Source organism: Mirounga leonina, unplaced genomic scaffold (assembly GCF_011800145.1).
Source record: "Mirounga leonina isolate KUSES-001 unplaced genomic scaffold, KU_Mleo_1.0 Mir_126, whole genome shotgun sequence".
In the NCBI taxonomy this organism is placed as follows: domain Eukaryota; kingdom Metazoa; phylum Chordata; class Mammalia; order Carnivora; family Phocidae; genus Mirounga; species Mirounga leonina.
Genome location: NW_023270314.1, coordinates 10893628 through 10921469, shown reverse-complemented (window position 1 = coordinate 10921469; position 27842 = coordinate 10893628). Strand labels below are relative to the sequence as shown.

Here is a 27842-nt window from a genome sequence, read left to right as displayed (position 1 = left end):
ACTACATTTTTTTAAAAAGAGAGAACAGGCTGTGAAGCCTGTGAAGGTGGAAATAATCTGTATAATTGAAGGCAACCTTTCTTAGAGCCTCCATTTCCTCATCTGTGCAGTGTGAATACTACCCATCTCATGTTATGCAGCTTAGTGAAATAATGTAATTATGATGGTTTCAGTTTAGTAGATGCCAAATTAAGTGGTAGCTGTAATTATTATCAGGCCAATACTGACCTCCTACTTTATCTCTAATTGCTGTTTGAGGTTTTCTTGTGCTGACTGGTTTGTTGCAGCTACTTTCTAGTTTCTAAAATCTTATATTCTTCTCACTGGTTATCTTATTTATTTGGTTTTCCTTTTAGGCTATTTTTACAGATAGTGATCCACAAAAGCATGGGAGGGTAATAACATCTTTAATGTTTGGGTCAAAATACTAAGCAGCTTTAACATTGCTGTGATCCATTCCAAAGGTGATGAATAAAAATAGTAATTCAATATAAGGATAAGGATATTTGAAGAGCAAAATATGGTCACATATTTAAATTAGAGATCTGCTATATACATGTGGCATCCAAGAAAATGGAGGAAATTATACTATTATACCTATATCACATAGTTTGAGAATTACATGACAATAAAACATGTGTGGCACATAACTGAGATCCAATCACATTTGAATAATGAATAATAAACGGATACCATGTCAGAACAGAACAATATATTCAGATGAGAAAGCATTCATTCTATTATCCTCAAAACTGGTCATATTAAAAGCATCCTTTTATGTTTATATCTGGAAAACAATTCTACAAGGATACAGAAAATCTATGGAGTTCAGAAAGTGCCATGAAAATAATGCAAAACTTTGGAAACGCAATTATAGGAGAAATTCTTATATAATAAACCCTAAGGGACTGTCCAAATTCCTTTAATTTCATTGTCATTTTGGTATTTTTAAGTGTCAAATATTCCATGAAATGTATAGGTAACAGGTTGAAGATAAATTTTTTTGTGTTTGAGATAGTCACTGTAGACATCATAAGGAGGTTTCACAAAATGCTTAAGTTTGATTCTCAAGTAGAATAAAATGTTTTTATAACTGAACAGTAGAGTCCCTTAAAAAGTGATCTTAAGGGGCGCCTGGGTGGCTCAGTCGTTAAGCGTCTGCCTTCGGCTCAGGTCATGATCCCAGGGTCCTGGGATCGAGCCCCGCATCGGGCTCCCTGCTTGGCGGGAAGCCTGCTTCTCCCTCTCCCACTCCCCCTGCTTGTGTTCCCTCTCTCGCTGTGTCTCTCTCTGTCAAATAAATAAATAAAATCTTTAAAAAAAAAAGTGATCTTAAAAAGAATACGTACAATGGAACATATCCCCCTCCCCAAATTATGGCATTATTAGAGATGCTGGTCATTCATCATCACAATGACTCATTTTAAAGATTTGAGAGAGCATGCATGTGCATGTGTGTACACATGGAAGAGGGACAGAGGGGATGGGAGAAGGACAAAGAGACTCTGCACTGATCGCAGAACCCCACGTGGGGCTCTATCTCATGACCCTGAGACCATGACCTGAGTGGAAACCAAGAGTCCGGTGCTTAACCAAGAGTCAGATGCTTAACTGAGCCATCCAGGCACCCCTCACAATGACTCATTTTAGAATGGTGAATGCTTCAAGTACAGTATGTTCTAATTTTTTTTATTGAAAGATTTTATTTATTTATTTGAGAGAGGGAGAACACACGAGCGAGGGGGAGGGGCAGAGAGAGAAGCAGACTCCTCGCTGAGTGAGGAGCCCGACCTGGGGTTCGATCCCAGGACCCTGAGATCATGACCTGAGCCAAAGGCAGATTCTTAACTGAGTCACTCGGGCACCCCTGTTCTATTTTTTTCTTTTTAGATTTTTAGATCTTATGCTCTTATTATTTTATGCAATTTTAAAAATATGCATAGAAGCCGAGTTGATGATCCAATGACAGTTTTCATTAGTTCTACTGAATTTGTCACAGACTGGGAAGGTGAGCTAAAGGCTTTATTCCCTGCATATTTTGAAAGGTTTCAGAGTTGAACACAAGTATATTTAACTTGTTGCTGAGTTTTCCTAAACCTTGGCAACTTAAGGCATCCTGGTGTATGTATTAATTAGTGAAATATTTGTTTCTCTTACTTAACAGACTTGTGACAACCATTTTGTTTAAATGAAACTGGTTTGGGGCACCTGGGTGGCCCAGTCGGTTGAGCAACTGACTTTTGGGTTTTGGCTCAGGTCATGATCTCAGGGTCATGATATGAGGTCTGGCATCGGGGTCTGCGCTCAGCAGGCAGTCTGCTTAAGATTCTCTCTCCCTCTCCCCCTGCCCCTCCTGCTCGTTCTCTCTCTCTCTAAAATAAATAAATCTTTAAATGTAACTGGTATCATGGGTACTCACAGAAAATTTCCAATGCAGTTTTTGAGAACTAAATTAACTATTCATGTTTATCCAGGTAACTGACAAAGAGTTCCTTTATGAAACAATATGTTTCTCAATTATTAACCAGGTTACTTACTTTTGATTTCAAAAACTACTGTTTCTGATGTACACTGAATGTGTATAATTTTTTGTGCCAGACTTTTGTTTTCAAGCACTGTAATGTGTGACGGATGATTAGAAACAATAATATATTAAGGTTTCTACTTAACCCTTTCAGGACTGAACTGTGGTTTTTTTTAATTTAATTTTTTGAGTAATCTCTACACCCAACATGGGGCTTGAACTTACAACCTGGAGATCAAGTGTCACATGCTCCGCTGACTGAGAGGGCCAGATGCCCCTGAACCACACCTCTCTAAAAAAATTTTTCCCGTGTTATGATTTTGTCAGGACTCAGTACTGTGGTGGTCCAGATGTAGGTTTACATACTCATTTTTTGTTTACTTCTTGGACTTTGCAGCATGCTCTACACATTTAGTCCTTAAGGGATTTCTTTTACAAATTCCGTGGTATAACATTTATTAGCGATCAGATGGAAAATTGAGCAAGTTTATACCATAGTTTTGTAGAAAAAGAAATCTGCTAAGCTCTATATTTCATCCATGAACAATTTGCAATGTGGGAAGTTTCAAGGGATAAAAATAAAATTCAAAAACAAATAAGCAATGTAAAAATTTTAGGTTAAACATGAAACAGTTCCTGAGAGCAAGAGGACTGAATAGGATGGAATCAGTTGAAGTGGGGGAGGGAGCAGTTTAGATCGCTTCTACCAGGACCAAGGTTTTCCTGGGATCTATATATTTCATAATCTTTATTGTTTCATTGTCTTCATAATCTTCATTTTCTTTTATACTGAATGTATTTTCACTTTAAGTTCCTCAGTTACAAAACAGGTTAACATTCAGCATTTGAATGACTATCACTAAATGCATCACTATTTAAAAAGCACAGATAATTCTTTCATCAACCTATTGTGTATATATACATTAATTTCACTCCCACTATCATTTCAGTACTTAATCCCTGTTTCTCTTTTAAACAGATTTCAGTTAATTTTTCATTGCCAGAAAAAATGTACTGGCTGATTACATGTGTTTTAAATTGATTTACTATTACATACTCATTGAATCTTGAAACTTTTGGGGGAGTTATTTTACTTTAAGTGAAAGATACTTTATAATTCATACAGAGTAATTGGCATTATTAAAAAAAACAGCATTTAAACATTCAACAGTTCGTGTAGTTGAGTAAGCAAAATAAAAAGTATTTTGTTGATTCTTTTGCACGATGTGGAAAAAACTTTTATTGTATAAAAGTGATTTGAATGGGAAAAAATTACATCACATTTTTTTAAAGATTTTCTTTATTTGACAGAGAGGGACAGAAAGTGGGAGAGCACAAGCAGGGGGAACAGCGGGCAGAGGGAGACAGAAAAGCAGGCTCCTTGCTGAAGAGGGAGCCCAACTCGAGGTTAGACTCCAGGACCCTGGGATCAATCATGACCTGAGCCAAAGGCAGATGCTTAACTGACTGAGCCACCCAGGCACCCCTACGTCATGTTAATTTAGAGATGATTCATAGATATTTTTTTTGATTCATAGATCATTTAAAGTAATTATCTTTGCAAGATGACAGTGGTGGTGTTAGGTGATAAAAGTGGGTATGATATAAGATATACTACAAATGATTCTATTTGACTTAAAAAAAAATTTTGAGAGAGGGAGAGAGAGAGCGCACGCACCTGCTTGTAAACACAGTGGGGAGGGGCAGAGAGAGAAACTAAGCAGACTCTGCATTGAGCATGGAGCCCAGCGTGGGGCTGGATTCCACGATCCTATGACCCTGAGATCACGACCTGAGCTGAAACCAAGAGTCAGATGCCCAACCGACTGCACCACCCAGGGGCCCTTATTTATTTATTTTTTTCCTTTGTGGTGCTAACTAAACCTTGGGAATGGATTGATTAGCAGTGACTTATTAAAAGCCAACTATCAACATTTCTACATTCTGCATTTTAAAACACTCCAAAATCTGCCACCATATTCTACATAAATTCCACTAGCCTCCTTCTGCTTCTCTTAGTCTGGTTCTAGTTCCTGGCCCATGCTCATTTCTGCTTCTGAGCTGGCCCGAGTTGGGTTGTGTTCCCCCCGAATTTATGAGGTACTAATTTGCACTACCTCAGAACGTGATTGTATTTGAAGACAGGAGCTTTAAAAAGATAATTAATGTTAAATGAAGTCATATGAGTATGCCCTAAGCCAATATGACTGGTGTTCTTATAAGAAGGGGAAAGCTAGAAACAAACTCACATACAGGGAGAATACCATGTAAGCTTATGAACAGAGCCATCTACAAGCCAAGCACAGAGGCCCCTGGGGAGAAAGCAACTGTGTCTCAGACTTCTAGCCTCTACAACTGTGAGGAAATGAATTTGTTGTTTAATACACCCAGTCTGTGGGGGACGCCTGGGTGGCTCAGTTGTTAAGCATCTGCCTTTGGCTCAGGTCATGATCCCGGGGTCCTGGGATTGAGCCCTACATCGGGCTCCCTGCTCTGCGGGAGGCCTGCTTCTCCCTCTCCCACTCCCTCTGCTTGTGTTCCCTCTCTCGCTGTGTCTCTCTGTCAAATAAATAAATAAAATCTTAAAAAAAAAAAAAAAAGTCACCCAGTCTGTGGTACTTTGTATGGCGGCCCTAGGAAATACAATCTGCCTTTGCTCATGTTATTCCCCTCACTGAAAACGTCCCTTCCTTTCATCCACATCTAACCAGTCATTCAACATGGAATTTAAACAGCCACTTGGTGAAATTATCCCTGATGCATCAGTCCTCTTTTTTTTTTTAAAGATTTTATTTAGTTATTCATAAGAGACAGAGAGAGAGAAAGAGGGAGAAGCAGGCTCCCCACTGCGCAGGGAGCCCGATGAGGGACTCGATTCCAGGACCCTGGGATCATGACCTGAGCTGAAGGCAGACGCTTAACCATCTGAGCCACCCAGGCGCCCCCTCTTTTTTTTTTTTTCTGATCTAACACAGAATTTAGTCTGTACTACAGATTTTAGCAGTTTCTAGCACATAAAGTAGTTGCAAGGATTTCAGGAGTTAATATAGGTAAAATGCTTACAAGAGTGCCTGGCATGTTATGAATCTTAAGTGTCTGCTACATCTGTTGCTGCTATTACTATGTTTTAATTAGAAGGTAATATACACAAGAATTGGTAATTATTTGTGGGGCATAGGGCAGAAGAAAGAATAAAAGACATTAAGCTTGGCAAATGAGTATGTCGTACTATTGCCCCAAATTATCCACTTGTTTCTATAAAAAGAGAAGTAGCCTTTTAATTAGTATTATACACAATTTTTATTCTATGGAAATTAAAAAACTATTAAATAGAAATAATGAAATAAAAATAGCTGTAAATAAAAATACTTCTGCAAGGCTGAATAACCCTTTGTGCATATCATGTTAGATCTTTGGGAGACTTACAAATTTTCACAAAACTGGAATTACAGTTGATCCTTGAAGAACACAGGTTTGAACTACATGGGTCCACTTATACAAATATAGTACAATACCGTAAATGTATTTTCCTTATGATTTTCTTAGTATTTTTCCCTAGCTTGCTTTGTTATAATACAATACATAAAGCATATAACATGCAAAATATGTGTTAACTGTTTATATCATCAGTAAGGCTTCTAGTCAATAGCACGCTATTAGTTTTTGACTACGTAGGGGAGGGAGGTTAGGTGCCCCATCCACTGAATTATTCAAGGGTTAACTCTACATTTTAAATTTTCTCTTTACACTTAATATAGCATGTCAATAAAATTTCCTCCACATTTTTTTTGAAATTTTATTTCAGTAATCTCTATATCCAATGCGGGGTTCGAACTCATGACCCTGAGATCAAGAGTCATATGCTCTCTGGACTGAGCCAGCCTGGTGCCCCTCCTCCACATCATTTTTAATGGCTGAATACTGTTCCATTATATGTATATAGCTTAACTTATTTAACCAATACCCTCATAAACAATGTAATAATGAATACTCTTGCAAATAAAATTGTTACATATATTCTTATTTCCTTATGATACATTTCTAGAAGAGGAATTTCAGGGTCAAATGCACATGCTCCAGGCTTCTGATACATACTGTCGAACTGCACTCTTGAAGTGTGGGGATTTATATTCTCAGACATTTAAGAAGCACTATTTCTCTAAATCCTTGCCAGTATTATCAAGACATAATCACTTGTTAAAATAACACCTGATGACCAAAGTAATGTATAACACATGTCACTCATAAGTCGGACTATTAAACTTTTATATTACCATTCAAAGCCTAAGATTTGTATCTACATTTTTATTTTTTTAAGATCAATTTATTTATTCTAGAGAAAGAGTGTGTGTGAGTGGGAGGAGGGGCAGAAGGAGAGAAATTCAAGCAGATTCCCCACTGAGCATGGATCCTGACACAGGGCTCAATCTCACAATCCTGAGATCATGACCTGAGCCGAAATTAAGAACGGGATGCCCAACCAAGCCACCCAGGCACTCCTCTTACCTACATTTTAGATGAAGAATCTGAGGTCCAGTAAGTTACATAATAAATCAGACCACTACAGAGTGGAAATTTCTGCCCCAGATGTGATATTGACTTCTGATTTGCCAAGTATGCCAAACCAATTAAGCGGTTTTCGTGTAATAGTCTTATCAATTTCCCAAAAAAAGGTATACATCTTTATTATCCAGGATTGGAAGCTAACATATTCCATTAGTTTAGCACTATTTTTCCTAGCTGCTTCCTAGCTTGGATTTTACACATTATGTGAAGGAAACCTTTCAAGATATTTAAAAAGAAAAAAAAAAGATTACCTAATCTTAGATAAGAATCTACTTCATCCATTCATTGCTTTATTTATTCACTGTCTCATTCATTTAACATGACTTATCTAATGTCTACTATGTGTGAATAATGCAGTGAGCAAAACAAACGTAGTCCCTGCTCTCATGTAACTTAAATTTTTAGTAGGATGAAAGGAGTCATATAAAAAACAATAAAGATAGTGATAAATTACAAATGCTATTAAAAAACAGAATAAATGGGAAAAGGAGCTACTTTAAATATGGTGGCCAGGGAAGGCCTGTCAGAGATGATTTCTGAGTTAAGACCTGAAGGATGAGAATGAGTTAGCCATATAGACATAGAGAAGCATATCCCAGGCAGAAAAAAAAATAGCAAGTGCAAAGGTCCTGAGATGGAGTACCAGTTCAGATTAAATTCAGTTGAGAACAAGAGACCCTAAAGAGTGGCTTTAATAAGATAGAAGTTTATTTTTCCCTCACATCAAAATTTGAACATAGAGTGTAGGGCTGGTATGGTGCTCCACAAGGGGCTCAAGGACCCAGGTTTTGATTTTGCTTAGAGCCCAAACTGACAGAGTTCTAGGCTATCACATCCATATTCCAGGATGCAGGATATTAAGACGAAAAGAAACAAAGGACTGAAGGTGTGCACCGATTGTATTCTAAGGATGGTATTAAAGGGGGGCCACATGACATATCTGTTTATATCACATTGGCCAGAACTACCACATGGCTACAGAGAGGCTGGAAAATAGTCTTTATTCTGGACAGCCATGTGTCCATGTCTATTAGTATTAAAAAAATGGAGAAATTTTAGGGACAACTAACAGTCTCTGCTATAGCCCGGAAAGAGCTTGGTACATGACAGAAATAGAAAGGAAGCAATGAGAAGGGTGAGAACAGGATGAAGCTGGATTACAAATACTTAGAGGCATATTCAGTCTTCTAACACACCATCTTACAGAGTAGAAGAGAATGCTGAAGAGGCAGGAAGGAACTGTTAGGGGTAGGGGAGGAAAGGACATAAAGAGATGTTGTTCCTCCTTGAATTTTCCTGAAGTGAAAAACAGTGAAGCAGAATGTTTAATGAAATGAATAATCAGGCAAAATATTTTCTACTGGCTACATCAGCACCATTCAGAGCTTGAATTAATTCACACAGCATTTACTAATATGTAAAAATACCTTGCATTTCGTAAACAGAACAAAGTCACCTTTCATTTTATAATACGCTTATTTTTCTTGCCACTTAAGACTGACAGATGCCCTCTGCCCTTCAATCATAAATTTTAAATTGGATTACAATGAGTTTTATTTGGAAGGAAAAAGTGATTATATAAAAGAAACCACCAAGGAAGTAGAAGTTTTATTTACTCCAAATGGCTTATACTTTACATTCATAAGTTCTATCATTCAAATAGAAAAAAATAACAATTCACTTTATGAAACTACACAATTCCAAAACACACATGCAGAGACTCTTCAGTCCAAAACTGTCGAATAGTAACAAAAAGGAAAGCGTTTATCGATATACAAAGGAATAAAGAGAGATTATTTCAAAGAACATAAATTTAATTCTGAGTGGCAACTGTTTTTCTGAAAAACAGAGACTTCACTCTCCTGAAGTTTCCACCAAAGCCACCATAATTTCAATGGGTCTTGCTTACAGCCCAGCTGGTCACCGAAGCTTAGGTGGGGACTGGGGAGTAGGAGCGAGAGAAAGTGCTATAAATTTAACTCGGCTAGCGCAAGCTCATTCAATAGTGCTTTAAAAACTTGCTCCCCAATAAGCTCCCTCCCACCAAATTAAAAAAAAAAAAAAAGGGAAGGGTGGTGAGTAGAAAATACCAACGGTTTCAGCAGAGGGGAACTCACTTCTCAGGAGGTGATGGTGACATGCTGCCAGTCCCTGGAAGTGCGTGCACAAGCATCGGAGGTTGCGGGGGCTGAGGGAGGAAAAGGGGACAGCGATCAGTTTTGCTTCAGGTGGTGGGAGTCGGGGGTGGGGTGGGTGTGGGGGCCCTTCCAGGCGGACGTGGGAGGGGCGTGGTGTCCGACACGAACACAAACACAAACACGCTCCGCGTCCCCAGGGAGGGCGGGCCGACGCCACCTCACCATTCCCCGCCCCTGGACCCCGCGGCCCGCGACGGACCCAGGGCCCGTGCTCAGTGCAGAGCAACCCAGCCCCAGGGGAACTGTAGCAGCCGCAGAGGCCCTGCTCGTTATAACGGCTGCGAAGAGGCTACGCGCCTCCCGGTAAGTCGGTGAGAGACATGCTGGAAGCCGCGGCGAAAAAGGTGAGGGAGTGAAGCGCCTCTCCCCACCCCTTCTTGAACGCGCGGGAAGCGGTCTACCCACCCCCAACCCTGTCCCGTCCGCAATCGCCGCTCCCACCTTCCGCCGCCGCCTTGAGTGAAGCCGGAACGACGGGGGTCACGGCGAGGGTCAGAGGGTAAAGGTCTTGCTCCCAGCAGCCTCCGCGGTGGATACGTCGCCATCTTGGATCCGCGGGACAAGAAAATTCATGCGGTGAGTTTTTGGCAATTTTTCGGAAGTCTGGCAGCGGGGCGCGCGGCGGGGGCGGCGGATTCGGGGCCCCCTCAAGGCTGGGGAATGCCTCGGGGCCGGTCCGGCCGCGCCCGGGGTCCGCGGGCAGCGTCCTGGCCCGCCGCTTCCCGTTGCTTTTGTCTCGGCTCCAATCGAGAGAGGGAGAGCGGAGCGGGCGGGGAGGGGGGGTGGCGGCGGTGGAGGAGGGAGGGGGTGTGTATGGGGAGGGTGGTGGACGGGACGTAAAGCGTCGCTGTACTTGGGTGGCTGCAGCGGCAACCCTGGATCCTAGGCCTGGTCCCTTCGGCGGGAGCTGAGGCTTCCTCTAGACTCCGCTCCGCCGGGCTCCCGCCAGCGCGGAGGAGCCGCCGCCGCCGCCGCGCTGCTTCCTGGGGAAGAGAAGGCGGCAGCAGCGGTGGCCGAGGAGCCCGGGTCCGCTTTAGACGGGGCTGCCGCGTTCCCAGCAGCTGCCGCGGTCTCTGGCTGTTCACATTTTCTCAGTACACCCACATCACCTGCAACTTGTGTGTGTGTGTGTGTGTGTGTGTGTGTATGTAATAGATGGGGTGGGGGGGGACACGGGACTGGCTAACGGGCCTCAGGAGCCCCGAGGCCCTAGGATACCAAAGGGTATGGTTGGTGGAATGAGGAGTGCAACTGTAATGCTTTCTCTGCCACCGCACCCGGAGGGTGAAGCTTGCGTGGAGTGATAGAGACTGAGATGGGATAGTCCTGGGGCGGCGGAGGAACCCGAGACGCTTCTGTTTGTGAAGTTGCTAGTCCTAGGTTTCTACTTCCGCCGGGGCCTCTCCACCTTGTGCTGTCTTGGGTCTAACTTAAAAGTTTTACGGAAGAAATGAGTGGGGTTGAAGGAGGCCCTCCTAGTTTTTAGTTGAGGCTGTTGTCCATCTAGGAGAGAAAGCCTCTGACTCTTGTTAACTGTTCTCAGCGAATGAGGATTCTAGTTTTTTTTTATAAAAGCACTTCCAAGGTTTTAGAATTTGCATTTATCCCAGGCCCTCTGGATGTGGTATTAACCACCACAAAAGTCTTACATACGGGTACCACCCTCTCGGAAGGAACCTAAACATCAACTTCCTTTGAATCCTAGGAGAGGCCTTCACTTTTCAACATCCAGAAGACCGAATGCAGCACATTCTCTTTCATTTTTATAGAATTTTTGGTCAAAGAATCTTCACTCCTTTCTTAATCTTCTGGACCTGTTCTGATAATTAAGTACATTGATATCAACCTTTACGTTCTTGGAGAAATGGTAGAAAGTACTGAGTTAAAATCTGTTCACGAGGGAGGCTGTACTTGCATTTATTCGAGTTCAAAGTTGAACACATTTCCTGTCATGCTTGGTATTAGGAATTTCTAGACCTCTAGAATCGTTAAGTGTAACTTTTGATTTGCCTTTTGAAATAACATAAGTGGGAATAAAGTATGGGGTGTTGGGGAGAAATTTCAAAATATCTATTTACCCTATTGGGTTTAAGTTGAATTGTTTGGGAATACTTAGTATATTTGACAGCAGTTATTTCTTAAACGTCAGTGAACACATATCTTTGGCAATTTTGGAAGATAACTTCATCCCAGATTTAAAGGGTTGATTCAGAATCACAGTGGACTGAAATGGTTAAAATGTCTACATTGAAATGATTAGATGTCTTCATTCAGATATTTTCATTGAAATACTGCTTAATGGACCAGGATCTTTAGTAAGCTTTGTATGTTGAACTTCTCTTTTGTGATAATAAATCTAAAGGAAAAATAACTATATATGTAACAAAAGACAAAACTGTTCCACTTTCTTGACTTTGTAAGAGTCTCATTTAATTTTAAAAAGGTACTTTTCTCATTTTTTTAAAGGACAGTGAATTGCAGTGACTTCTGTGCATACTTCATAATTTAGACAGGATTTGAGAAACTTTCATACTTTTTGCGTCCTAATTAATGTTGCATCAATAAAAATAAATTATCCTAAGCAGAACCCTTTTATTCTAAGTATACTGTACAAAGATATCTGTAACCTAATCTGATACTCTTGGGGGATGAGAATTGCCTGTATGTTTAACCAAGCAACAAATACAGCCTGTAAAAAATTCTCAGTTTCTGTAATACTTCCGTTTTAAAGTAAATTTATGTGGTGGAAAAATTAGGGCAAAATGTAAGAGTGTATTTATATCCCCTTCGTTTGAGAGGTACTTGATCTTGAAGATAAAACTCAGAATGATATTCCTCCTCAAGAGAAATAATTACCTATATTTTTACTTAATGATTTGGATGTTTAATTTACTTTTTGATTTTTCAGAGATACTTTAACTTAGTTATAACCTGAAATTTCTCTTTGTTCATAAGAAAATAAGTACTTCAGATTAATGAGTAGATTTCATTAGAAGTGCCTCTAACCTAGTTGTTTTGGTTCTTATCTCTTTGGTAGATAATGTTATTGAAGGTATTTGTATCTTAAAAGACTCTTAGAGAATTTTTCACAACCCATGGGAAGTTATAATTTTGCCCTGTTCAGTGACAAATTTGCTTCATAAGATTTTCTGATACTATAGAAAAGTAGAGAGGCATGCTTCACATCTATATCTATGAAATAATGAGTAGACATTAATAGAGTAGTAAAAATAAGTTTGTTTTTGCTCCTTAAAAGCACTGATAAATAGTATTTTTAAATTATGTTGAAATTTTTAACTGTACAAAATTTGTTCTATTATTACATATTTAAAAGCAAACTTTCCATGTGCTCACTTGAATAGGCAGTGAGGACAGCTTATGCAAATAGTGATACAGTCTTAGGAAAAGATACTACTAAGTAAGATTTTGTTTGTTACCTAGACCTCTGGTGGATTTTGTAATACAAAGAAGCAAAAGAAACCAGGGTACCAGGTAGGGCAGTTTTACAGACAGAGTTAATTTGAGTTGCACTGTAATTTTTGAATCTAATTACATACAATATTGATATCAAGGGATCTAGTGCTGTGATAGGAATCATTCAGGTTGATAATACAGGTGATCATTCTGCCTTACTAAGGATAATTTCTACCTGTGATACTTAACGTTGTGACTTTCACTAGATATTTTGAAAGAGCTATAAAATTGATGTCTGTTACAGAAAGTCTGTCTCTCAAAAGAAACAGAATGGACATTAGAGTTTTCAGGTTTTATTTTTTATTTATTTTTAAAGATTTTATTTATTTGAGAGAGCATGAGAGGGGGGAGTGTCAGAGGGAGAAGCAGACTCCCCGCTGAGCAAGGAGCCCCATGTGGGACCTGATCCCGGGACTCCAGGATCATGACGTGAGCCCATGGCAGTCGCTTAACCAAGTGAGCCACCCAGGCACCTGGAGTTTTCAGGTTTTAAAATTGTAACCTTTATCTTGGTTTTGTTCATTGACCCTTTCCATCTTCAATTTAAATACTATGTATATTTTTTCTGTTGCTTTAGTTTTTCTGTTTGGCATCTTTTAAATTCTTAAAGCTCCTCTCTATGACAGGCCATACTGATATGGCTTGTTCATTTATTTACTTTGTCTGTACTTTAGGGATGACCTGGAAAAAGAATTCCCTATTACGTTTTTCTGACAGCTTGTTCTTGGCATATCACTTGGAGGTATGTTCCATTATGAAATAATAAAATGGTTTATAGTGTTTGTTTTTTGGTAACATCTCATAGCTTATATAATACGGAAATATAAAATAAGTTATGTAGGAGAAAAAAATTTCCCTTTTCTGGATACACTATAATATTTTCTATATGCTTACTTGGAGTCTAAGTCTGTTTAGATATAGCTAGATATTTTGGACATATTTGCTACCCTGATAGTTTTCCTTTTTTTTTTTTCTTTCATATGTTTTTGTGTGGGTAGGTGGGAGTACTTTTACTACCACTTCTCTGTTGTTTGACAAACTTCTTATTCTTCAAAACTCTGCTCTGGTGTCACTTTTTAAATGAAACCTTTCCTGAGTCCCCAAATCCTTCCGTTGTACTGCTTTTAGTCTTCAAACTTCTAACACGCTGCATTGTAATTTACTGTACATCCCTATCTACCATAACCTCCAGTGGACTGTAAGTACTTTCCTACCTAAAAGGTAGGGCTTTGTTTTTTTTTATGGTTACATTTCTAGTACCTTCTATAGTGCATAGTACTCAGTAGGTTATCAATAAATACGCGGTAAACTGGACTGGTGCCAGATTGTCTTTTGACTCCATGCTTTCAGAGTGCTGTTTCCCAGTCCCTAGACCTGAAACAACAGACTGGAAAAGGGGGTGGGAAGAAGGTCCACCTTGTATTCTTTTGCTCCCTTGAATTTTTTCTTATGGTTTTGCATCTAATTAATTACCTGAGGGAAGCTAGATAAACAGCTTCTTAGAGAAATATATGTAGAGTACGTATAGGAAAGGGAAGGATATTAGTAATAAAGTGCCTCTGGCAGAGTGTTTTAAGTCTGTATTTCTTGCTGTATTTCGTATGGCTAAGGTCACTGGTTGAAGGAGATATTTGGTACAGGCAGTCCCAGACTTATGATGGTTAATTTTATGATTTTTTGACATTATGATGGTTCAAAAGTGATACTCCTTCAGTAGAAACTGTACTTCAAATTTTTATTTTTTTCCCTCCCTGGGCTAGCAATATGCTGTACCATACCCATGATACTGGGCAGAAGCAGCCACTCACAGCTCCCAGTCAGCCATGCTGTCACAAGGGTAAACAACCAATACACCTCTAAAACTGTTCTGTCCTTATATAACCATTCTGTTTTTCACTTTCGGTGTAATATTCAATAAATTACATGAGATTTTCAATACTTTATTATTGGCTTTGTGCCATTTTGTCCAGCTGTAGGCTAAGGTAAGTGTTCTGAGCACATTTAACTTAGGCTAGACTAAGCTATGATGTTCAGTAGGTTAGGAATATTAAATGCATTTTCAACATAATGATATTTTCGATTTACAGCAGGTTTATCAGGATATAACCCATCATAAGTTGAGGAAGATCTGTATTTTTATTTACACAGTAATATATATTTGCCATTGCTTAATCACGAGCTCCTATTAGATTTGGGCTTTTGAAGTTAGATTTTTTTTTCTTCTTCACCTTTTTACTAATGGTTGAGTGCCCAGGAGTTCTCCAGTTATACCATTCTTCTTATGAAAATTAGGTAAGATGACTTAATATATCTTTATTGGTAGTTTAAAACCTAAAAAGCCCTGAAACTGATTTTTTTTTTTTTTTTTTGCAAGCATAGTTGCTAATTCCAACTGAAATTGGTAAACCTAACCATAGTCTTTATTGGTCTATCTAATTTTCCAACATTCTGCTGCAGAAATATTAATGTATTTGATTATTGGTGCTGCCTAGGCCACTCTGGGAGTCACTAGGTTATAAATGATATATACACTTTTTTTTTTTTTGAAGGTTTTATATATTTATTAGAGAGAGAGAAAGCAGGAACGCAAGCAGGGGGAGTGGGACAGGGAGAAATCGATTTCCTGCTGAGCAGGGAGCCCAATGTGGGGATCGATCCCAGGACCTGGGATCATGACCTGAGCTGAAGGCAGACGCTTAACGACTGAGCCACCCAGGCGCCCTACACTATTTTATCTTCTTAAAACCTGAAAAATTCCAATTCTGAGAAACATCTGGCTTTTAAGGGTTTGAATTAGAGATTGTACACCAGTTTTGTGTCCATTTTTTGAGAGGTAGAAATCAGAGTAAATGACATTCCCTGAATTGTATTTAGTGAAGATGCTAACATTTCATTTAAGTTTTTAGAAGTCTTTTCTTATGTTTCATTTGCTTATGTATTTGCCAGAGACTTTTTAATGACTGAAAACTGAAGATATAGAAAGGGGGTATTTTTTTTAAAAGATAGTTTGATCCAATACTCAGGACACCAATCCTTTCTCTGCTTTTACTGAATTGAAATGTCTTTCTGTCTGTGAAAGTAGATGAGAGCTACCCTTGGTAATTTTTTACTTAGCCAAGGAATGATAAAATAAGCAAGTGAAAATTATGTGTCCTGGCAATTTAGGTAACAATGTAGACTTGCCTTTTTTTTTAAACATAACGATATATTTAAACATATCGAATTTTTAAACATATCAATATGCCATTTTACCATTTATATGTTTGGATGTTGAAACATAACTCCATTTTGTATCAGCATCTTGACAAAATGTAATGATTGATTATGTAATGCAATGTGTTTGGGAGAGGAACATTTGGTTTTGTGTCATATTTGGCAGGAATGTGTTTTTGTGTTCTTTTTTACATTGTAAATTATGCTTATCCTTCATACAAATTTTGTATTTAGTTTTCTGTTGTTTTAAGAGTTTTTAGAGAGTGGTATCATAACAGTATTCAATAATTAATGTCATTCAAAAGACCTGATTCCTTTTGGTTTAATTTTACTACTTAATATTTTAAAAGATGGTTTACAGCTTGCAGAGCACTTTCATATGCATTATTATCAATTTTAAGTGTGTTTATTTATTTAAAATAATCTCTACACCCAACATGGGGCTCAGACTCAAAACCCTGAGATCAAGAGTTGTGTGCTCTTTCAGTTGAGCCAGCCAGGTGCCCCCATTATCTCATCTTTACATGGCTGTCATTTTGATGGTTACTTTTTAAATAAGTTTATATTTTAACTTTAACATAGAACAATCAAGCTGCTTTGATTATTATTAAAGTTAGTAATTGGTGGGACACCTGGGTGGCTCTGTCGGTTAAGCGTCTGCCTTCAGCTCAGGTCCTGGGATCAGGTCCTGCATTGGGCTCCTTGCTCAGTGAGGAGCATGCTTCTCCCTCTCCCTGCCGCTCCCCCTTGCTTGTGCTCGCCTCTGTGCGCATGCATGCACGCTCACCCTCTCTCTGACAAATAAATACATAAATAAATCTTTAAAAAAAATAGAAAAATAAAATTTAATTGGGAATTATAAAGACCATTTTATTCTTAGACTGGACTCAGCATCGAATATATTTCTCAGTTTAATGCTACGCTAATGCTACTCTATCCTGATTTATCAGATTAAGTAGGTGTAAGTGGAAGGTTTTTATTTTTAATTGGTCATCTTGCAGATTCAGGATAATAAACATAGACTTGAAAGAGAGGTAGCAGGAAATTTTTTGTTTCAAGCTTGACTTTGGCAAAATATGACAGTTCACGTTTTTGAATATTGTAAACATATTTATCAAGAAATGCCAGAACTTTAAATAATATTGTGTTATAATAAGAATAGGTATTAATATTATAGCACATTGATTTCACATTCTATAAACTTATTGCACAGTCATTTTGGAAGGACAGCATGTGCTGAGCAAATATGCCTTGAGCTTTGCCTTGATTTACTAGTGCACAAAATAGTGCTTTAGGGGTGTAGTTTTTATAATTTTGAGCCTGTCTGGCCTTAGATTAGAAAAAAAGTAAAGCTATAACCTTTCTAATCTCTGCCCACTTACCAGAAATTATAGATGTATTCATAGACCTGTCAAGCCAGACTTTGAGATCCATGGCAGAACTATTTAACCTGGCAGCAGAGAGCAGTATCCAAAGTGTTTAAATTTGATGTAAAATGTACTTTTGTATTCTGTGTGTGTGTGTGTGTATATCACACATCCTAAAATAGATGTATATGTATAAAGCAGTTGTAGTCCAGTGCTTCAGGGAATCTGACCTCTGCCTGCTCTTTAGGTGTTTCAGAGCATAGTTTGAAAACCATTGGACTTGATCTCTGAGGTTACTTCCACCCTAAAATTCTGTGGTTTTAGAAAGTCAAGTCTTTTTCGTCTCTTTGCAGATGCAGAATTCATAGAATTTACTTGTTTTTGAGTAACATTTGGGTAGAAATTGTTTGTTTAAATTTCAGGCTCAAGTGATTGAATGTTAGCATTGTAAGTACTTTCACATAAATTCTTTAATAATTTGAGTGTTTATTCTTTTCTAGACATTGCTTGTAGTGCTAGGTATATATGATGGTGAACAAGACAAGTCTCTGCCTTCATGGAGCTTACATCTTGGAGAGGGAGACAGAAAATGAACAAATAATTCCAGATATTAATTGTGATGAAGAGAATAAAGAGGGATAAAGGGTATAGCAATTGATTAGGGATTAAAGAAGGAAACCATTTTAAGTAGGGTATGAAGGAAGGCCTTTTTTGGAGGTAGCATTTGAGCAGAAACTGAAAAAAAGAGAAAGCCATGCAAAAATCTGGGTGAATGGTTTGTTTCCCAGACAGAAAGAACAGAGGGCCCTGAGATGGGGTCAAGTTTTGCACATGATAACAAGAAATTTCATCAACAGTTACTTAGTGCTTTCAGCATAAATAGGGGTAAACTCTAAAGGGAAAAAGAGATGATTAAGACAGTCCTTGTCTTTCAACTGTTGAAAGTACTGTGGTGGATCCAGCAATTTACCATAACTTATAGAAAGCTATAGGGAGGAGGGATTATTTTTTACTAAGAGGCCATGATGAGGTGGAATTGGGAGTCTGCTTGTATTATTGGAAAATTATAAAGGAGAGTAAACTTTAAACTTTTTGTATTAGCAGACAATAATCAGATGCTTTAAGAGTTTTTAGTTTTGCAAAGTTGTTCATAGTAGATTTTCTTTAGAAATTAATTAGTAATGATTTTCATGTTCTAATCTTTGTACGGTTCAGTACACTGCCGTGCACTGTTATAGGTGTGACTGAATAATTCTTGAAGTTCGTTTTTTGTGGTAGATAACATGTTAGAGGAGAGCAACCTTGTTTGAGGGAGTTAGTGAGTTGTTTTCAAAGAGGGGATGTTTGAATTGGGTTCTGAAGGGTGATTTGGAGTTCACTAGGTGGGGGAGGGCACACGATCAGCATTGCAGATCCACTGAGCCTGAGCCTGGGAGAATATGTAGGATTTGGAGAATTGCAAAGTAATCTGCTATAGTTCTTAATGGAGTTCTGGGACCTTAATGAGAAGTTGGCTGAAGGAATGAACTTGCCATTGTGTGGGACACTTTCTTACATGATGAGGGATAATTAATCAATTTTTTTAGCAATGCTAGTGATAATCAGATTTGTGCTGGGGGGGATTTTTGGATTCCACAAATTATAATTAAAATCACGAGCATGATGGTGTGAAATTCTTGAAGGAATATATTTCCTTCATTAAAAAATTGAGTATTTTCAGACTGGCAGGATTTTTTATTTATTAAGAAGTATATGACTGAAACTCTTAAGTTTCTCTCTTCCAGAGAACTTGTTATGCATATAAGCCAATCTGGTGGTTAGAAGTTTTACACTGATGGATGAGACTTGTTACATATGTCTTAGGGCAGGCAAAATTTAAATGTTGTTATTTGACATTATTTGCAGGCATAAGATTTAGCGTTACTTGGATAAATTAGAATAACCCCAAAAATATGAGTTAGTGATAGATTTATTCATAGGAAATGATACCTATACAGGTATCCCCTCCTTTTCAGAAGTTCCCATTATGCCACTTCGCTTTTATGAAATACCTCCATTAGTATCTGTTTTCCCTAACCGAAAGAAGGGGATTTTTGCTTTATGAGAGAAGGTGGAAAATGAAAGTAGCGTTTAGTGTTTGTTTTACAGTGAGTCTCTCAGCGCACATTCTGAGCAGCAAGAGGGGCCCTTTCCCTGGAACCACACTCAGCATCAAGCTGCCATGGCTTTGAACTGTGTCTGGGGGCAGCTGTGCTTTATCTTGATTTACTTTGTGCATTTGTTAGCAAGACGTGTCCTAAGATAGCAGCAAAGCCTGAGAAAAGTTTTGGGGGGCTCTGAGAATCCTCAAAAAAATTTCCATACAAATTAATGGTAACTGCTTCTCTTTACTGCAAGATTTCATAGGAATACTTTACCTTTGGATGGTGGAGAAACCTGTGTTATGTTACTACAAGTGCTTATTTTACAATGCTTAGATATGTGTGTATGTTATTTAAAATACTATATAACAATTACGTACTCATTTTAGGTTGTTAGCATTATTCCAAAATGCAAAAAAAAACCCAAATGTATGTTTTTAAACAGAAAGAATTGATTCCCTAAGAATGCAGTTTGAGCAAATTATTACTTTGATAGTATGCATTCTATACCAATTTTCATAGCAAAAGTTTATGAATTTACCATTATGACTTGGAGCTGCCCAAGTTACCTGATGGTCTATTTAGTTCATTTTTGGCTGAGTAAGATGGAACTGATTATGATTCCTATTAAAGAGAGTTAAATTTTACTGCAATTTTACATGATGTCATTAAATTCTCTGGTACTAGCCAGTCTGAATGGGAATGACCATTCTACCACTTTTAATTAGCTCTCTGACTTATCCTCCTTAGACTTCAGTTTTTTTCATTTGAAAAATGTGGATAAATAGATTTAATGTAAGGAATAAAGTCTCTTGGGGGGTTTTTGTTTTGTTTTGTTTTTGTAGTGGGATTGCTACTTAAAGATGAGATTCTGAAGCAAAAGAGAATTAGCCACAGTTTTAAGAGTTTACACATGTTTTTCCTACCAGAAATTTTGTTTAGATGACATTGTGTTAAGTATTTTGTGTGGTATTTTGAGTAACATAAATACATCTTAACATTGCTCTATCTGAAGCTCTTGGCATGGTTTATGGCATATAATAGGCATTTAGTAACTCCTTTGATAAATGGGTAAATCTAATGGAGAGAGCCTTAGTTTTAGGTGTCTACCACTTACAACCTGAATTATGTTGAGCTATCTATAGCAAGCTTCTTTTCTTTGCCTCAGTTTCTATGTCCTTAAAAGGAATAAAATATCTTCTTAGGATCATGTAGAACATCTTGACAATAGGTTTATAGCAGTGTTGGTTTGTATCTCTTTTCCTTTATGAAGAGTAAATATTCCAGAATACTGGAGGAAGTTAGAGGGAATAATTAGCGTAGAAGTTATCTTTTATTTTTTGAAAGTTGAGAAACTCAAGTCATTTATTTACCTTTGAGTATGTGCTCATCTTTAACAGAGATAATACATTGTTTTGGAAAGACTACCACACTTGGATTCAGAAAATGGGTTCTAGTCTGGGTTCCATGAATTTATTAGCTATGTGTTTGGGCAAATCAATTAGTATTGAAGAGCTTCAGCTTTTTAGTCATTTATATCTTTTAATGTTGCTGATGAGAATTGAGATAATGAAAGCAAGAGCATTTGGTTAATTGTAAAGCAATGTGAAAGTGTTATAGTGATGATTCCTGATTATTAATGGTTGTAATACAACTAGTAGTTTTAAGTTGTGTCATTCATTCATTCACTTTATTTTACCCTGTAGTACTGTTGTGTCCATGTGGTTTTTCCCTTTATTTTTATGTAATTAAGTATCTGGCTTACTGGACTTTTGGGAGGAGGGAGTGTGGAGAGTGTTCCTCAGAGTAGGCCAGTTAATGCTTGGATGCTTTTGCATGTTGAAGTCCTGATTCTTTCTGTAAGTAAATATGGCAGGAACTCTGCCTCATCTTCATTTCCTCTTCATTAAGGATGAAAGATGGTAAATGTTGTTTGGGTTATTCCCATTGTTTGTAACTATATTTGTGTGCTTTCTCTTTATTATTGTTAGTCAAACATATTTTTGTGAACATCATGCCTGTTTTCCCTACAAGTGAAATTCATTTGTAATTTACAATTAGAGCTCTGAGCGTATCAGTGCAGTAGTTTGAAACTGTTGTATATTCTTTGTTTATGTGATGTGTATGAATAACTTTTACTGCTTTTTTTTTCCTTCTTATCTTAAATCTGTAAGATCTCTTGGGTAGTGAGTCCTTTGAAGCATTAAATACCATATAAGGAAAGCAGTACTAAGTAGTTGCAGTAGCAGAGTAAGGAAAGTAAATCACAGAGTAATGAAATTTGGAAAATGATTGTTGTTCATTGAAGGGAAGGGCATTGCTTTTACTGTCACTCTTGTAAAATTGGAATTGACTAGTAGGAGTAGCTAGAGAATTCATCTTTCAGAATAGTTTACATTCTAAATTGTATGGTTAAAGGGCTTTTATTTTTAATTGTATATGCCAGCCTTGGGCAAATAGAGTGCTGAAATTTTAAGACATGGCAAAGATAATGTAGGTTTTTTTTTTTTTTTAAGATTTTGTTTATTTATTTATTTATTTTAGATTTTATTTATTTGAGAGAGAGAATGAGATAGAGCATGAGAGGCGGGAGGGCCAGAGGGAGAAGCAGACTCCCCACCAAGCAGGGAGCCCGTTGCGGGACTTGATCCTGAGACTCCAGGATCATGACCTGAGCCGAAGGCAGTCGTCCAACCAACTGAGCCACCCAGGCTCCCAAGATTTTATTTATTTGAGAGAGAGAGAGAGTGCACAGGCTGGGGGGGGGGGGGGGAGGAGAGGCAGAGGGAGAGGGAGAAGCAGACTCCCCCTGCCTGAGTAGGGAGCCCGATGCGGGACTCGATCCCAGGACCCTGAGATCATGACCTGAGCCGAAGGCAGCTGCTTAAGCCACTGAGCCACCCAGGCGCCCCGAGTTTTGATTTTACAAAATTAGACTCAGTTTTAACACTGTTTCAGAAACTGTTTATCTTTGTTTCTGGCTTATTAATTGGCTCAAAGAACAGTTAAATTTTTTTGATTTCTAAAATTATTCAAATTAATGTATTCAGAAGTTGAACTTTTTTAAAAGAGAAGAATTGTAATACAAATAGTTTCCTTATAACTTACTTATTTTACAACTTTGGATTCTTGAATCTTGAACATTATTATGATATACTGAGGAAATAATAATAGTATTTGCTACTTTTAAATTTTTATACGAAGCAAATAAAATGTGAGGTCATGCTAAAGGAGTCTGTGGTAAAAAGTGATAATAGCAAATTCTTATAGAAAAGTGGAAAATAAAGATGAGAAAAAGAAGAAAATAAAAATTAGTTGACAGTCTTGCACAGTAGAGAACTGTTAATCTGGGCAGATATTTGTGTGTGTATGTGTGTATGTGAAACACTGTCGTCTCTTGTATTTCTCCCTGATTACTAAAGTAACAGGGTAATGTGGAATATTCAAAAAATGCTGGAAAGTTTAAAAAGAAAGGGAGAACATCCAGAGACAGTCACTGTTCCCATTTTTGTAATAGAGAAATTGGGCTATACTTACTGATTTGCAACCTGTATCTTTAAAAACAAACACCCTTAGATCATAAGCATTTTCCGGTGTCATTCAATATTTATCCAAACCATGATTCCTAATGGCCAGAGCATAAATGACCTAAATCTTTATTATTGAACATCTGTTTTGATTTTTCATTTTTATAAATGGCACTTTGATGAACATTTTTGAACCTGAATTCTTATTTGCGCATTTGAATATTTCTTTAGAAATTGTTTCTAGGGGCACCTGGGTGGCTCAGTCGGTTAAGCGTCTGACTCTTGATCTCAGCTCAGGTCTTGATCTCAGGGTAATGAGTTCAAGCCCCTTGTTGGGCTCCATGCCCAGTGTGGCGCCTGCTTAAAAAAATGCTTCTATAATTATTATTTTAAAGTATTGGAGGTAGCTGCAGTGCTTATTAAGTAATTGCTGTGTTTTTAGTCAAATTACTTTTCAAGCTCCAGTGTCTTCTCCTGTGAAAGGGGCTTAATATTGATACTTAACCTCTTTGGATTGTTAGGAGTAAGTGACAGTCTATGTATAGCACTCAGCGCAACCTATAGCATTCCTCAGCTGCCCTTTCATAAATAGGCTTTTTTCCTATAACATTTATCATATAATCATTATTTTAACAATTTTGTCTCTTGTGAGTAAGGATTGAATCAGCTTTGTTCACTAATGTGTATTTGAAATGTTATGTAGGGCCTGACAAATAATTGTTGAATGTATGAAAGGTTATTTTCCAAAGCTTTTAGTGCTTACTTTTTTTCTTACAGCAAGGCTTTACCAATTTACATTCCCACCAGCTATGTGTGAATTGTCTTTTTCACTTTATTGTTAATGACATTGAGTATGGTTGTGTAAAAAAAAAAAAAAATTGTCCTAAAATTTGAAGGTATAAACTTGGAATTTTAAAAATTTGTATTTTTTTGTTTTTCAGAGAGTGGATCTTTTTAATTGTATAATTTGTGTTTAACATGTTTTCTGTTCATATTTTTCATTCTCAATAATAATACTAAGAATAAAAATAAGTCTAAAATAATAAAGTGTTATAATCCCATCTCTGGTCCTCTTCCAAGCATCATTTTATATATCCTGGGGGAAAAGCAAATCATATTTAATACCACACAAATATGAAGTGATGTTAACATACAGAAGTTCGATATCAAAATTCACCACAAAAGTGGTTTAAACTGAATAGTAATGTAAAAGTTTAAGAGATTTTTGCCTAATTTGTTATGTCAGCAGTAAAAATGTAGCTAAGATGTTATGTTAAATGCCAAAATAAGGTTGTAATTTTACTATTTTCTTAAGCTTATGTTGTTTAGAGGGCTTTAATTTGATATCCATATGTGAATTTGAAAAAAGCAAGTGGTTTGATTGGGGAGGAGGTTAGACAAAGTGTATTAGATATTTTCTGTATGTTATTTATTGACTCATTTGGCAAATATTTAACTCCTATTGTGTGCCCCAGGCACTGTTCTGAGAGAATATAGTGTATAAAATAAAAAAATAAGACATGGTATGGCAGAGGGTGGTACGGGTATGGGAAAAAAGAGACCAGGAGAGTATGAAATATGTATGGGATGCAGATTTTAATTGGCTGGTCATGTAAGTCTTCTCCTAGAAGGTGATTGAGTGAGCCTGTGGTGAGGGAGCAGTCCTCTGCATAGCCAGGAGAAAGAGGTTCCAGGAAGGGACAACAACCAAGTGCAAATGCCCTGAGAAAGGATGTCTTATGATTTGATGTTTTACAATTGAAAAATTGCAAGGAAGTCTATGTGACTGGAGTGTGGTGGGAAAGGGGGAGAATGGTAGGTAGGTTCAGAGAAGGTAGAGGACCAGAGGCATGTCAGGAAAGATTTTGTAAGCCATCAAAAGGACTTTGGCTTTAACTCCGAGTAAAATGATCTCATATTCACTCTGCACAATTGTTATGCATTTGGTTGAATTGTTTCCATTTTACAATTAATAAGTAAATGTTCTGTAGGGTAGCTTGTAGTTCTTCAAAGTCATAATAGCTAATGAGTGGCAGAACCAAGATATGAACTTAGGTCTTTGACTTCAAAGTTTATGGCTCTTTCATTAAACTGTCATTCTTGCCCTAGCATACTTCCAGAGGCTTTCACTCCCCACCCCCCCAAACCAGGATTTATACTGTGGATGCAGGGTGAGTGTCCATGTATGTGTGTGTGACTGGGGGACACAAAGGCTCAGAAAACAGTTCCCTTAGTGCAAAATATATTCAGATACCTTCTCTTATAAAACATGTTTTTAAACATGTGAGTTTTAATACACTGTATTGATTTCATGGCCCACTGTTGGAGCCCAGTTTGAAAATCTGCACTGTTTTCTTTATAATGCCAGAAGTTCCAAATTTATCCATGGCTCTGAATTATAAGAGAGGCTGTTTTGTTTACTTAAGAAAAATCCTTACATCTATAGAACTAGCTCTTAGGTTGGGAAGCAAGATGTTACGCAATCAGATTAAAAATATACGTATAACATTTGAAAGTTCATGTATGATTTTAATTTTCCTTGCAGAAAGACTACAACTTAGTAAGGAAACTTTAGATGGCTGAATTAAGTCTTGTGAGAGGACAGGGCAATTAAGAAAACAAGCCAATGCTGCTATTACTACTACTACTTTCTGTCAAATATTTATTATACTAAGTTTTTTTTAAGTAATTTATTTTTTTATTATTTTTTTAAAGATTTTATTTATTTGACAGAGAGAGAGAGACAGCGAGAGAGGTAACACAAGCAGGGCGAGTGGGAGAGGGAGAAGCAGGCTTCCCGCTGAGCAGGGAGCCTGATGTGGGGGCTCGATCCCAGGACCCTGGGATCATGACCTGAGCCGAAGGCAGACGCTTAACGACTGAGCCACCCAGGCGCCCCTTAAAAGGAATTTAATATGTTACTTAAGTATTCTAGGACGTTTTAAAAAAATACATATATCTTCTATTATTCTTTCTCAGGGCAGGACCCACGTTCAGTTTGGTATCTATAGGAACGAGTACCTTTTTTCTTAAGTGCTTTATTACCGTTCTTATTTTTAAGTCAACTTTGTAAAGGAAACATACATATAATACAAGGCACCCATTTAAGTGTCCCTTACAATGAGTTTTGGCAAATTTATACACCCATAACCATCACCACAACCCAAATAAAAACGTTCTCATCACATCCAAAGCTTACCGTTCAGGCAGTCCTCATTTGTGGCCACAGGCAACCACCAATCTGCTTTCTTTCACTATAGATTAGAGGTTTTTTTTTTTTTAGAGATTTGAACAAGTGGAATTATACAGTATGCATTATTTTGTGTCTGACATCTTTTGCTCAACGTGACATTTTTAATTCGTTAGTGTTGTTTTATGTATCAGTCATTCATTTCTTTTGGTTAGTATTTTGTTGCGCTATTCTAACAGGTGCCTAAAACGTGTTGAATGAATGCATATTTAGCACAGTAATATTCCTCCCTCCACAATTCTGCATTTCTTTTTCTATCATAAGAATGCTAAAACCTCTTCTAGATTGTGTACGTGTGTCACTAGACTTAAATTTGTGTTACATTATGTAATGGGATGATTTAATAGTGAAAGATATTCAAGGTTTAGAGCTAAATGACCTTGGCATGAATCCTTGTTTCGCCACTCTATATGTTACAGGCAAGTTACTTAATTTTTCTGAAGCTTAGTTTCCTCTTTCTAAGATGAAGGTAACTGTAGTTGTTTAAGTGTTAAAAGAAATTGCATGTAAATGTCATATGTAAAGCACGTGTATTTATAAAATACACTTTGTAAAAATAGTAATGTAATTTAATGGTGATTTTTGGACAGAGGTGTTTAGTGTCTGCTTTTTATCTACTAACAAAATTGTGCCTACCCATAAAGTTGTGGTTTTATACTTTTTATTAGTATTCATTAATGGTTTGAAGAAACATATTTATGTTTATTAAAAGTTTCATCTAGTGAAACCGATTACTTTTAGGTCTTGATTAGTTGACTTTTAGGTCACAAAATTGTAGGTTTTTGCTAATTAAAATGATAATTAAAGGTAATTCATAAACTTTTTTCACAGGTTGAAAGACTTAGTGAAATATAAAGATAAAAAAATAGCAGTAATTCTGACTCTTCATTATTGGCAGATAATTATTTCAAAGAGTAAAATGCTAATGGGGAGAAAGCAGCCAGGAAATTAATATGTATTTGAGTCAGGTTTTGTAGTAGTTGTTTTCTACATGCCATTTATTCATTCAGCAAATTTTAATTTAATGCCTAGTAGGTATCTAGGACATGCCTCACTGTTTGTGGGCTTTTGAAATTAATGCTTTTTTCTTTTTAATCCCCCATTCAAGCTATTGCCTGGTATTTAAGTACTATATGAATGTTTGTATATTTGCTGAATGCATTAATATTTTTATTTGGCTTTGGAGCAGAATTGAATTAATGTGTTTTATAGCAGATTAAATCAGTAATGTGTGCTTGTGACCAGAAGATAGTTTTTAACTCACCTAAGTAACTATAAAAGGTTATTAAAGTTTGTATTTGGACCGTGAGCATTGCTGTGGTTTAAGTGACTTCTGATAATGCTTGTATCAAATTAAATTTGACCTTTGGAAAGAAAAAATTAAAATGGGGGAACAGTAGTAGGCTTTGTGCTTGTGTTTGGTATATATAGCAAATTTAGAATAAGGACGGGTGCCTGGCTAGCTCAGTTGGAAGAGTTTGTGACTTTTGATCTTGGGGTTGTGAGTTTGAGTCCCACGTTGGGGTGTAGATCCCTCCCACCTGCAAGGTATGAGGGATCTGGTTTTTCCACTTCTCTCCAA

General features: G+C 37.4%; 1 protein-coding gene across 8 annotated transcripts in view; it reads left to right on the top strand.

The window, feature by feature from the left end:
• The first annotated feature begins 9764 nt into the window (after positions 1–9764).
• Positions 9765–27842, top strand: part of CNOT2 (CCR4-NOT transcription complex subunit 2) — a 119142-nt gene continuing 101064 nt past the window's right edge. For 5 of the 8 annotated variants that reach the window (XM_035002143.1, XM_035002147.1, XM_035002150.1 and 2 more), the window contains exon 1: positions 9765–9864. Coding sequence is in view for 2 of the 8 variants with exons in the window: in XM_035002140.1 (XP_034858031.1) it covers positions 13382–13504 (123 nt within the window). In the remaining 6 variants the exon portion in view is untranslated. Of the gene's footprint in view, positions 9865–13177; positions 13505–27842 lie in introns of those variants that run through there. The other 3 variants (XM_035002145.1, XM_035002140.1, XM_035002142.1) reach the window with 2 other exon arrangements.